Source organism: Calypte anna, chromosome 4A, assembly GCF_003957555.1.
Source record: "Calypte anna isolate BGI_N300 chromosome 4A, bCalAnn1_v1.p, whole genome shotgun sequence".
Taxonomy (NCBI): Eukaryota; Metazoa; Chordata; class Aves; order Apodiformes; family Trochilidae; genus Calypte; species Calypte anna.
In genome coordinates this window covers 33,751,715-33,765,344 of record NC_044248.1, presented here as the reverse complement: position 1 = coordinate 33,765,344, position 13,630 = coordinate 33,751,715, and the positions used below count along the sequence as shown (strand labels likewise).

The window sequence follows — 13,630 nt, the reverse complement described above, 5'->3', positions numbered from 1 at the left end:
AGTGTTGTAAGAAAGAGTATTTCTGTTCTGGAGTATTCTTAGAAGAAACATTTTTGACCTTCCTTCACTCTAGTTATCTTGCAGCACCTGGAGTTTTAGAGCACCCCAGACAGCCCCAGCTTCCATTTCAATGTACTGTCAGCCATATGTAAGCATTTAGATGCCTGAGCTGTAGAATATAAATAATATTCTGACTATAATAACCCCACCACAGCTACCCAGTGTAAAAGCAGCTAAACAATATATTACCAGATCATTTCTGGAGTTGCAGTCATTTCAGAGTCAGATTCTTTGAATAACTTTTAGGGTTTTTAGCTCCTGGCCGAATGGCTACTGCATGGTGGGGATCTTGAGAAGGAAGCAGTCTCTGTGACTGAACATTTCTTGTACAGATGGTGCATCAGTGACATCAACCTTTTTCCAGAATGAGGATATAGAGCTGTGAAAAGTGCACTTGTGTTGCAGGTAGAAAAGGGGATGCACTTAAGTTGCACTAATGCTATTACTAGTTTGTAGCTTTATGGGCTTTATTTTGTGAAGAAAATTTTCAAGGAAAAATTAATGGATGTAATTGATAGGTATTGACAATTTTTTTTTCATTGTTTGATAGAAAAAAAGATAAAATTAACAAAGCTTTGTTTCTTTGTCAATAAAGCAGGAGAAGTAGTTTAGGACTGGCTCACTTTATTCACCAGAAGAAGCCTGAAGAGGAGTCTTTTGCCTTTTCCTTGCCACGGTTGACTACAGAGCCTGGCCTTACCATCAACTTCAGTGCCACAGCAGTTAAAAGTAGCATGGTGAGGACAGCTGTTGCTGTGCATTTTCTGAGTTGATGTAGGTTTAACTTGTTTAAATAATAAAGTCTGCAGTTAATATAAACTAGGACTGGAGATAGGATGTCCTGTCATTAAGGATGCATGCAGTTATGGGGTTGCTTTCCTTGTGCCTCTCTGCCTCGTCTAAGAGAAGTGTGTAAAACTAGTGAGAGACACTGCACTTGAGAGCTGAGCAAAGCAATGTGTCTTCCTCTCACACTGATGGCTATTTCTTTCACTTTTGTCAGATTTGGGTCACTACTAACCTGGCCTGGACCAGAACCAGTCATATGGAGATAATCTTCATATGCACATACTGTGAATTGCCTTAATACTCCTTTTGTGCCATTTAATTGTCAGTCACTATAGTGACGTGTATAACCTGCTTGTAGTCAGGCTTTTGTAAGAGAGGGCAGCTCACTAACTTCACCTTCTGTGGAAGAGCTTTATTCACATCTGCCTGCATAAATCAAAATCCAAATGAAAGGTTTGTTTTGGGCATAGAGGGTGTCTGTATTTTTGCACATGCAGTTCTTCGTGCACTCCTAGCTGGTTTTGCATATAACATATCTTGCTGTTCTTGCAGTTTCTGCACATACGATTGTATTTCATTAGGACAGAAGCCAAGTTTAAGTCCCTTAAAAATGCAGATCATGTTACCAGTGCTGAATTATTTTACCTTCCATTTCTCATGTATGTAGTTTTTAACTTATTCTTTTCCACTCCCAAACTATTTAGGTAAAATATTTCGTACTAAGAACCCTTCATCCTTCCCAGTTTACGTTGCAGCTTCTGCTCTTTCTTTACTACCCTGATCCCCAAGCTTCACTGAGCCTGCTCAAGAAATGGTAATGAGTTTTAACTATCAGGATACAGTTTTCCCTTTTAAAAGTTCTGTTTGCTGTGCCTTATGATTGTTGCTTATTGTTTGTTTTAATTTTTCAAAGTGGAGCTTGGTGGGGTTGGTGTTCTGACCCATTTGGGAAGATACAGTAATGTTCAGAGCAGCTCCGTGGATGATTCATGACTTTGTAATGTACCTGCTCATTGAAAAAAACCCAACCAAACAAACAAATTGAGCATATTTTCAGCAGATGTCTGCTAACTTTAAGCTATTAAATTTTACATTTAAATTTTAATATTTAATATTTAATATTTAATATTTAATATTAAATTTTACTTTAAGCTATTATATTTTACAATCTGAGGCTTAATGCAAGCTTGTGCAAGCTGCTTGGGTGAGAGGAGCAACCTGTAGAATTGGAGATGTGCATCTCCCTGTAGGGCTGGGTGAGAAGTATACAAAGTCTGTAAACTGATCAGTGAGGAGGGAAGTAATTAAAACTTCCAGTCAGGAAAAGTTTTCTTCTTAGCCTTTCCTTAGGTAAAAACACTGGCTGAAGAAGACATGGTCCAGAGCCAGGAATCCCTCTGTAAATGTTGAGGGCCATTTAAGCAAATGTTTCTATATTGTTCTGAACTTTGTTTCAAAATTGAGAAGATGTAATGAGAAATCTAGATAAGAGTTAGGTGAACACAGGCGTGGTGAGGTGGGCTAAAGTTCACCAAAATAAGCCTTGATTGTCACACTTAACTTTGAAAAACTGTGTAGCTGTTAGGGCTGTTTGCTTGGTTGGAGCCATTAGAGCTACTCAGGTGTTGAAAGTGTAACTTGCTTAGGTCCAAATTGCTGTGTAATTGCTTCTTTAACCTCATTTCTTTACATACATCTCTGTATGTGCATAAATTTGTGTGTATATGCACATTAATAACTACATCTGTTTGCATACTAAGTATAATTTCCACATAGACTCTTTCTTGTGGTTTGAAATTACATTTTCTCTCTATTTTCACACTTGTGTTTCTGCATATCTTTTAAGTTTACCAGAAATCACATTCAGTAACTGATTGTTTTTAAGCTAATGTCATAGAAAGTTATGACAAGGGAATTTCCAGCTCAGTGGAAATCAGTCCTCTCTAATCTAAATTTTACCCACTGGTTTACTTATGTCTGTTTTCAATACCTTAATGTCAAATGCCTATAAATTACTCTCAGGCAAATAATCAACTGCTCTAAATGAGTTCGATTTGCAAAGTATGTGAAAGAAAACAGGAATTTTTCCCAGAAAAATCATGAGCAGAAAGAGGGATATTTGAGTAAATTAGTGAGATTTGATAATGATTATTTCCTAACAGCTACATGGGCAGAAAAAGCTTTGGGGCCTTTGTGTGGCTTAGAAATCATATTTCTTGATTATGATCTTTTGCAGTACTGTATGCTGAGAGACCTAAGATATCCAGCCATTTTTTCTGTTTTCCAAATGTGTGGAATCCACATAAAACTGATTTGCAGCATATATTCTGTTAAAGTGCAGACCCACTGTATTTCACATCTGCCAAAATGCAATTGTAAAAGTATGCTTCACTGTAAAAAAATAAGTCAATGTACTTCTGACAGACTAGGTTTGAAGTGCTTAATTTTTTGTTTTGGTTTATTTAGGTTTGGCATAAATGTGCAAGATGTTAATTTCACAACCACTGAATTCAGGCTCATGGCTGAATGTCCTCACAGGGTAAGATGGATCATTTTGATAGCATAAGCACACTAGAAAAAACTTTTTCCAGCTACATCTGAGCTGGAAATACATTATTCCCAAGTGCTATTAATGCAGTTCAAAGTGCTTTCTTGATTCTCTGCCAGGCTTGTATCTTTGTTGTTGGTTTTTGGGTTTTTTTTCAGAGTTTGAGTCTGTTTTGAAAACAGCTACAGGGAGGGAGCATGGGCATGCTTGTATGCATGAGTGAACCTGTTGAAGAGGTCACCTGAAGAGGCATTCTGTGTTGGGACATATATTTAGCTCCAAGTTTACCATGAAGTGCTTGGCTTTTGGGTCAGTGATGTCAGAAGCTGCTCATCTTTTCAATAAAAGGAAATGCTGTCTGATAGTTCAAGGGAGGAGAAGGCTGGATTTCTCCACTTCACCTCAGTCTCATTGCAATCCCTAGATTGAAGTTGGAATACCATTCCTCTTTCTGGTTCTCCTGGCATCATTTGTAACACGTATGATAGCACTTGACTGTGTCACCCATGTGCTGAGCTGCAGTTGTACCCTGAAATGATGTGTCATGGGTGACAGAAATAGAGTAGATGCTGTGCCAGGAATACTCTGATGACCAGAGTACTGTCCAGGGTGCCCAGAGAATTCCTCTTTAAGCTTCTAGTTTGTGCAGAAGGCTGGAATTGGAGTTTTCCTTGCTGTCTGGACATACAGCAGCCACATCTTTAATATTAGTCATATGTAGATATGTGTTGCTGCACATATGCTTTAAGGCCTTAATGAAAGATTAGTACCTTATAAAAAAATCCAAAACTCTGTTTGCTACACTGATCAAAGCTGACCTTTACTTTCTGGCAAGAGATGTAAGAGTTGTTGTAAAAGACAGGAGACAGCAGTTTGTAAATCCTTGCCTGTAGGCTCATGCTGAAAAAAAAGAAGGTAGTTTGGAATAATACATGGGTAGGATGGAGTTTCCATAGTCCATACATCATACTCTTGACCAAATGGAAAAATAATGGTACATCTCTACATTAGTGTGTGTAATATCTCTTTTTCATTTGAGTGTTGAAGAGCTAGGAGGAACATGTATGGCTAGAAAGGTATTCAGCATTTATGAGACAGATCTTGCCTTTTTAATCTAATTAGTGTTTGTTAATATTGGCATTTTTAAACTTGTCATGATTTCCTGAGTCACTTTGTATACATATGTAATGAATTGTTAGGCTCACGTTTGAGTGTATATTTATCTTTGCAGGGAGTGACAGGGTGAAGTTTGCAAATGCCATATGTGGTTTGCTCTTATTGACTGTTAAATGCAGGTTCTGAAACTTTTTTGTATGTTCTTTTTTCACAAAATAGACTTAAGAATAAAAACATTTTGGACTGGAAGAGGTCAGAGAAGCCTTTAGTTCAGCAGCCATGAATTGAAAAATAATGAAGCAAGAGCCTATTTTGTGAAATGTGTGGTTACTCTGAGTTTTATTAGGGGTCTGACCAACCCTTTCTCAGAAGGAGACCCTCAGTTATGGAATATATAGGTTTAAGGCTATTTAAATATTTTGAATGGGAAAAAGAATAAACAACAGTATAAAAACCCCAATTTTACATTAATTCCAGACCCAGTGAACTAACTTCTGGTAGTTTTCTTCTTCAATTAATATGGTAGGGAGTTCACTTTGGCTATTTTCCAGTGACTCAAATGATCAACATATTTCGAGCAGTCCCTTTCTCACTTAAATCAAGTTGCAAGTCTTATGCTGGGAGTATAATGGTTGCCACATTTCCCTCTGCAATCAGTATACTGTCAGTTCTCATTGTGTTGTGAAGTGTTTCAGGATTCCTTGAATATGGAAGACACTGTGTAATTTCTTTTCCATCTGAGCAAATAAAAGCTGTTTTTAAAAATGAAGTAATACATTCCTCGTAACAATAAGTGCAATAATACGAACTTTTGCTCAAATAAATAACCTTATCTGATGTTTAATGCTGTCAAATTGAAATACTTTTGTGTAACAAGTAAGTTAGCAGTTATTTCACTATGCCAAAAATATCTTATGTGGTGCTAAGTAGAAATGTAGTGCTTTCTTTATTGAGATATTTAAAGACACGTTTTCTTGGAGTAAGGAGTGTACTTTTGTTTAACAGAATGGACATCAAGAGGATCCCATCAGCAGCAAATGCAATTCTGAGCTGCTTTGGTTAAGTTTACAGCCACTGGAAACCAGAAAAGTGGGTGTAATTTTTACACCAGTTGATTATAGAAGAGTATCTTCCCTTATTTTAATCAGGTAAGCCAAGGTGCAGTTGTAAGTGAGAATTGAACAACTCGGTGTAAAAAAGAATTTGCCAAATCTTGGAGCAGAGACAAATAGTCAAAACTTAGAAATCTGAATACCAGTGTAATAAAAATTGCTTAAAGGGCTTTTTTGCCTTATGTCTCTGTCATTAAAAAAGAGCCTTTTTTTCTTGATATGCAATCAGTGGGTTACAAAATGCATGTGAATGTACAGAGGCAATTTTGAATTAAGAGAGCAATACATTAGGTGGCTTGGCTATTTTCTGCTTAGCTGTATAATGGTAGAATTTAAGTGTCCAGTGAGTCTCATATGCAGCCAGACACTGGTCATCTCTGGAGGAAAAGAGTTTATGGAAGAAGAAACCATTTTTACTGGGGGGCTCTGTTGTTACCTGGTGCCAGTGGTCACAAAGCTTGTCTTTTGCTGTGTGAGGTTCAGTGGTGAGTGGTTCCAGAGGGATCCTGTTTGCATATGAGGAAAACCTATCCAGGTGTGGCCAGTTATTGAATTCTCTTACAGAAACAACTGTTCTGCTATTGTTCTCTTGCATCTGCATCTAGATAGAAAAATCCTGATTTTGCAGACTTTATGTTTTAGTGGCTGATGGCTTCATTTTTATGTTATGGCAGAAACAACTTGACTGTCCTGGATATGGTCAGTGTAGAAGGTTTTGGAGCCAAAGAATTGCTTAAAGTAGGGGGAAGATTGCCTGGTGCTGGAGGATCCCTTCGATTCAAGGTGCCAGAAGCTACACTGATGGACTGCAGACGACGTGAGTAAGAAGAAACGGGTGTCTGATTTTGTAGCTGCCTGTGTTACTCTGTAATGGTACAGATATGGTGCACTAAGTACCATATCAGTAATTGAGCTTGGTCATGAGAGCTGTAGATTATATTTTCTCAAAGCACTGAAAATAGATACAAATTCTAGAAATACACTACTGCAAAACAGTCCATATTAAAATGTTGATAAATTTTGAATTTTTCATTAGAGTGAAAGTAAAAATAGCAGTTTCTTTGTAAACATAAGAAAATAATTTTTAAGGGCTGTAAAATAATTTGCTCTTTTTTTTTTCTTTCTTTAAGAATTGAAAGACAGCAAGCAAATTCTGTCCATTACGAAGAACTTCAAAGTAGAGAATATTGGGCCTCTTCCTATAACAATTTCATCAATGAAAATCAATGGTTACAGCTGCCAAGGATATGGATTTGAAGTGTTAGACTGTCAGGAATTTTTCCTGGCTCAGAACTCATCACGAGAGATCAGCATAGTGTAAGCACTGACAAATTTGCTGACAAATTCACTTAAGTGGAAATTTGAAATAATTTATTTCAGTAACAGACACTCCAGTAGCACACCCTCACACAAAATTTGGTGAGCTTTGACTATGAATTTCATAAGCATTTTCCCTTTTCAGTACGGGTAATACTAATGAATTGATGATATAAAAGTTTCTTCATGAGACTTCATTGTTCTCAAAAACAGCCTAAATATTTTTATCAATGCATTATGAAGCAATAAAGCAAAAGATTTGTCACAATACAAGAGTAAGAAATGCTTTGCCACTGGCTTTTTAAAAGTTTGATTGTTACTTTCTAACTTGTTCCAAGTAGTCTGACCACAATCCAGTCATGTTTTCCTAACGTTGTACAGAGCCTAAAACTGATTGTTTTTAAAATCCTACTGAGTGAAAATCATGACTGAAATTTAAGTAGGGTGAATACTGCTATAATACAGTAACTGTTGTTTCATATGATTGGAAATTCATACCTTCCAGCAGTACCCACAGAAGCTGGATAATGGTCTGAGTCACAGAAGGAGGAGTGGAAGGAGACAAATCTGGTGTTTTCTTCTGCTTTCCATATATTTCCAGCCTTGTTGTAGACTTACCTTAGTACCTGGCCCTTCCTGCAGTAAAGCTGCCTGTATACTTGATTGCTTTTGATAAAGAGTGTTTTTGGCACCTCCTTAAGGGGAAAGCAAGTCCCAGGAATGTCAGTACTGTGAAGAGTCACAATAAAACCCGATACTTTACTGCTTGAAGGAGCCTTGACTCTGTTGGAAGCTAATGCCATTTGTATAGTCTAAACAGACAGTGGTCACTTATTTCACTGTCTTTTTTTCATTATTATTAAATCAGAAGTTAGGTTGTCTTTTTGGTATCAGTATGACCTGAGAAAATGAAATTCTGCTCAACAGTGGGGTACTGCTACAGCTGAAATAGCACCAGCTGTGTCTGCTTTTCCTGACAGATTCACTCCTGACTTCACATCTTCCTGGTGATCCGGGATCTCACCCTGGTGACTGCTGCTGATCTGGAGTTTCACTTCACACTCAACGTGACTCTTCCTCACCACCTTTTACCACTGTGTGCAGATGTGGTGCCAGGACCAAGCTGGGAAGAGTCTTTCTGGAGACTCACTGTCCTCTTTGTTAGGTAATGCTTCTAGTGCCTCTGCACCAGTTTGGAAGATACCCACCAGTGATAGATCAGCATCCACTTCTGTCTTGTGTTAGATTTTCAGGGGTGATAACACCAACTTCTCTACTTTGTCTCTCTCCTGAATGTCCTGCCAGCTGGCTCTGACAGCTTAAGTGTAATACAGGAGCTGGTGCAACAGAAAGGGACTACAGGGATCTAAAAAATCAGGAATTTCTGTTTTCCTGCTGAAAAAAATTATCCTACTGATTGGGAAGGTGGTTTGATAAATTACAAAGATTTTTATTCTGAGTGATTGATGCAATTAATACACCAGAGAGAAAGAAAGGATATATTGCAGCTTCATTGTAAGTTCAGAAGTATGGTGACATTTGTAGCCCATGTTATGCTAGCATTTTCTCTAGGAAAAGAAAGAGACTATATTGAATCAAAAAATAATGACATAACCATCATGAATGAACAGAAGATACTCAGAAGACTAATAGCTGTCATACAGTAATACCTTGCCATTGTGTTGTAGTGAGACTTGTTTCTAATTATCTTCAGACCATTTGATCTTCCTAGATGAAGAATCCTTGGATTTTTTTGTTTGTTGGATTAGTTTCTTTGTAAAGCTCGTGACTGAGTACTTGAGAGAATAACAAGCGAGGGCTATAAGGGAAAAGTGAAAAGACTTTTATTATCTTTTAATTATTATTATTTAATTATTAACTTATTATTTGATCTTAAACTGTATTTTGAGTTTTCTCATCTGTTGTCTCACTCTAGAATTGACTAATAAAATATTTGAGAAGTGTATCTTGTTAGAAACTTTTTAAGCTCTTTTACTAAATACACCTGAAAATTGAAGGTGCTGATATCTGTTGTTTTCTTTGGCAGTTTGTCCCTTCTTGGAGTGATTCTGATAGCCTTCCAGCAAGCTCAGTATATTCTAGCAGAGTTCATGAAACCAAGACAGAGGCCAAATCCAAGTTCTTCACTGCAGCAGAACAGCAACACTGTTGACGTAATCAGCTCTGAGTCCTACAAGTAAAATACTTGTTTCTTCTGAATTTCTTTTTTGTACTCTGTTTATCATGGAGCAATGCTTTCTGTTTCCGGTTTGATATTGCTGTGAGCTGCTTTAGAGGAGTATTTCAGGTGACTTCTTTCCACTATTGTGGTATATATTTATCTCCACAGAACAGATATGGAAGAACTCGAGGTTTTATTAATATTTTATATTTTAAGGGTAAAAATTATTGGATGGAAGTAAAGGTTGTACCATGTATGGTAGCCATGGAAAGCATGGAAAAATAAGTTAATGGTCCTCAAATCTGACCCTCTTGGGTGGTCATATAGGCACTTATTGAAGCATTGAAGTGTGTTTGAAATCTGAGCATATACTTAGTCTTGCTCAACTCCCACTGAAATTAGAATGTGCTTAGCTGGTATGTGAATATGCCCCCCTTTCTTTTCTTACAGAAATACCTCATAAAAGACAATAGCTTCATAGATATAAATAAATCTCAATTTTTTTTTTCTCCAGGGGAAGCTGCAAGACATTTATGGATTCTTTCAGTTCCTCAGATAAAGGTAAAGGGAAGGGCTTCCTGTCTGTAGGAGCTTCTTCCAGCAGAAGTCAGAATGCAGCAAAGAGAAGTCCTGCAACCTACAGTCACTCTCAGAAGAAACACAAATGTTCAGTTTACTACAGTAAGCAGAAATCAAACACAGGAGCTGGCAGTGCCATTGCAACTTCTGAGGAGAAGCAGCAGAATCAGATTGCAGAGAACCAAATCTCAGCCCCAAAAGAGGACATTTGCACTGATGTTGTCAGTGAGAACTGGCTAACTCTAAAATATGCAAATGGCATAAACGTTAACAAGAATTTAACTCTTCCAGAAAACTTTCTGGGTAAAGAAGAAAGTGCACTGAAAAATACAGTTCTCATTAAAACTACTTCTTCAGAGTGTGATCTGAAGGAAGATCTTCAAACATGTATGTTTCCTAAGGAAACTAACCTTAAAACTTCAGAAAATCTAATTGAGTTCAAAGAACAGGAGTTCTGTCCTGTGAAGATGTCCAAGAAGCTACCTGAAAGTCACTTGTCCAGAAATTCACCTCAACAACAGCCAGAACTGCAAGAAGTTTCTAGGAAAAATAGTGGTAATTTTTTTCACTTTCTGTCAGTTAAAATTCTTGGGTGAAATCTTCTGTTGAGTTCACTGTGATGAGGATTTTGCATGGGCTGAGGAGTTGTATTTTTTTGTACGTTCACTATGATTTATCTGTTACATTGCTAAGGAAACAGCTTGCATTAAAAGTTGTTTCATAAATCATAGATTTGCCTTGCTTTACAAAGTTGAAGCTGTAGCATTTTAATGGTTAAAATAACTGATTGAATAGATTTGCATATAAATCACAAATTGCCCTTGTAAAATATTCATGAACATCCCAGTTTGCAGTTTTCAGATCCACTGGAAGTCTGGTGTTGGATTTTTAGTCACCAAGCATGTACGTTCACTGCTGGATATTCAGAACTCCTATGATAAAACCCCCTAAAACAAGAAAAGCTGACAGTACAGTATTGGGAAACTATTTTGTAGGAATCTGCAGGTCAACATTTCTCTTAGTAACTGCATAGCTGTATGTTTTATCTTGATTTTTTTAATCATGGAGCTAAGCTTTCTGGAAAGTCTTAACTTCACCATTGAGAATTTGAAGAGCAGCAGCCCAAGAGCAGGGTAGGGACAATGTGACCCCTGTAAACTGCTTTACTCTTAGGTGTTTGGCAGAGTAGTGGAATGCTGAAGACTGGCATTTGCTGTAGCTCTGGCAATTAATGAATGAGGCATCACTGAGGGATTTCAGGCCCTGGTGTAGGGTGTAGTTGTTATCCTGGGCCAGTTGCTTCCCGTTGTGTTGTTACCTGTGAGGCAGAGCCAGGTACACCTGTGCTGTGTCAGGGGTGGGCACAATGATTTCACTCATATTTACAAAAGACTTCAGAATTCTTCATGTGCTCCTAAACTGCAGTGTTCTTCATTCTTTGCTTTGAATCAGGAAGTCAGGTGGAAGAAAAAAGTAATCAGTAAAGCTGTCTTAACTGTATTTATGTGCACAGGAAACTAACTTTGAGTACAGGCTGTGGAAATCACAGCTATACAGAAACCAGTGAGGAGTTACTGAACTTATCTTCATTGGCAAAACTTCCGCTTTGAGAGAGTGTTTCAGGAGTGCTGGCAGTGACGTTTTATTCAGGGGTAAAGCACTACAGGTCATCTGCCATGCTGTCTATTAGCAGTTGTGTTTTTCTGCTCTCTCAGGGAATGGGAGTACTTCTGCGTTTCAGGAAATTTTGTAGGATAAATGAAGTCTGAAAAGTGCCCTCCTTGCAATGTTTGTATCTGATTGTAGTTTACAGACCTATTTTCCTGCAGTTGGGGAGTCTTCAGCACTTCAGGTACCTGCATGTTTGTATGCTGGAGAGCAACTGGAAGTATTTTAGAGTTCTGGCAGCCTCCCCTGCCTGGTGCCTCCCCTTGATGTTTCATTCACAAGGGCTGCTTCTGCAGTCATCATGACTGCCTGGTTCAGAGAGGAGAAAGTGGCTAACTTGAAGCTAAGATGTAGTTGGTTGTTAGGCAGGAAACTGCAAAAATGTTTGCGTGTGCCTTTCCTGTTTGAGAAGACCAGTTTCAGTATGGGAGGCAATGACTTCTCTTATGCAGAGCAGCTGAGAGTCTTGGTAGCAGATGATGGAAGCATGGTATCTGAGATACCTGGAAGTGATCAGAGCTGATCTGTCTTGTCCAGCATTGTCGTGGTCCAGGTGGAGGACTGTGGCTCAACTGGGCAACTCAGCTAGTTGTTGAGGCAGGCATCCTTTTGTTTTCTTCATCTATTGGCTTTTGTTACACAAGAATAATAATTCTTCCTCACAAGCCTCTCAGATAAATGAATTTATAATGCAGAGCCCATCCTGAAGAAAATATTATTTTCTTTGTCTTCGTGGTGAATGCAGAGAGCACTTCAGAGATGTAAAGAGGCTGTGCTTTTTTTGATCTACCCATTTTTGAGAAGCCTCCTCCCCACCCAGCTTGCAGTGTTCTTTTTTTTTTTTTTTTTTTTTAAGCCAAATATTCTCTGGCTTCAGATTCTGCCTTACAGACCAATGGCTGGGACCTCAGTAGCTCAAATTCAGATGGAGATGAGCAGGACTTGGGTGATGTATGCATGTGTGTGCTCAGAAGTACGAATCAATACAGAGTTACTTTCTGCAACTGCTGTGGAAGTTTTTATACAGCATTAGCTTTTGATTTTGAATTTTTTGGCATTGTCATCCTGGAAGTTAGTCTTCCAGTGTTTTGGAAAGCTGCACAAGTCTGTTTTTAAAGAAAGGAAGAAGGTATTGTGGCTATGATTGGGAGCCCATCCTCTCTGCTGTCAAAGTGATGCTACTGTTATTAATTTTAGGGAATAGCCAGCAAGTGCCTCTCAGGAATGAAACAGAAAATTGTGAGAGTTTAAAGAAGCAGATCAACCTAAAGCCCTCCACAGAGAAAAAGATAAATAAAGCACCTAAGGAAGAGACTCCATGCTGCGCAAAAGAGGAGATTACTTCTTCTGAGGTTTGTATTGTAATCTTTTTCTCTTTTCAAATTTGAAGTGATCTTTTTGATGTTTACACACAGACATGGGTATGTATTTGAATTTAGGGACTAATACATACAGCCACGGATCTGAAACAGTGTAAATCAGATAAATGAGAAAGTACATAGATAGATTGAGGGTACAGCAGGCAGAAACGTAATGGATTGGGAAGCTGATGGGAAGAATCACTTTTCATCCCTGGTTTCTGAGCACAATAAACAAAGCAGACTGTATCTGTTGTTGCAGGCAGTGTAAAACACTTAAAGGACTTAATCAGGTAATAGGTAAACCCAAGAATTTGGATTTTGTTTGTGTCTTGTCTACCGGATGGGAATCTTGGCAAGAAGGTGTAAGGAGGAATTGCTTACCATGCTTAAGAAATATGTATCATAAAAGACAGGGTCTGCTCTTGTTTGGGGAACTGTTGTTACAAACTTCTTTCTCTGTGTGGCTGATGGTGCTCAGTTTGTTTCTTGCATTTTTATATTTTATTATTATTATTTATTGGTTAAGTTAGTCCATAATTTCCTCAGCTGTAATTCAAATGAATGTGTTCCCCACCCCCCAGCTGCTGAGGAAAGGGAGGATTTATTGCTGCTAAACTTGCACACAAACTGATCATAAATCTGGCAGATGTTTTTTTGGTTTTGGCACATTGGGAATTTTATTGACTGCTTTCCTTTTTCTCCCCCAATTTTTTTATTTCCCTTGAAGACAGAGCTAGATGCTGTGAGAGGGAAGATGCTAACAGTGGGAATTCAAAAATTTCTCCTTCATCATCTGTTGATGTCTTGAAGGACAGTCTTGGAAAGGCTGGTCAAATTGATGGTGCTGGAAGGAGGATGTGCTGTGGGAAGGCATTAAATCATAAAATAACTATGCATT

The 13,630-nt window shown here is 38.1% G+C and overlaps 1 protein-coding gene across 1 annotated transcript in view; it reads left to right on the top strand.

The window, feature by feature from the left end:
- TMEM131L (transmembrane 131 like) overlaps nt 1-13,630 on the top strand; it is an 80,619-nt gene that overhangs the window by 55,562 nt on the left and 11,427 nt on the right. Inside the window, 11 exon segments of the mRNA XM_030449895.1 lie at nt 659-797; nt 1,554-1,663; nt 3,316-3,388; nt 5,519-5,661; nt 6,300-6,442; nt 6,756-6,942; nt 7,923-7,948; nt 7,951-8,107; nt 8,990-9,139; nt 9,639-10,258; nt 12,569-12,723. Of these exon segments, the coding sequence (XP_030305755.1) occupies nt 659-797; nt 1,554-1,663; nt 3,316-3,388; nt 5,519-5,661; nt 6,300-6,442; nt 6,756-6,942; nt 7,923-7,948; nt 7,951-8,107; nt 8,990-9,139; nt 9,639-10,258; nt 12,569-12,723 (1,903 nt within the window).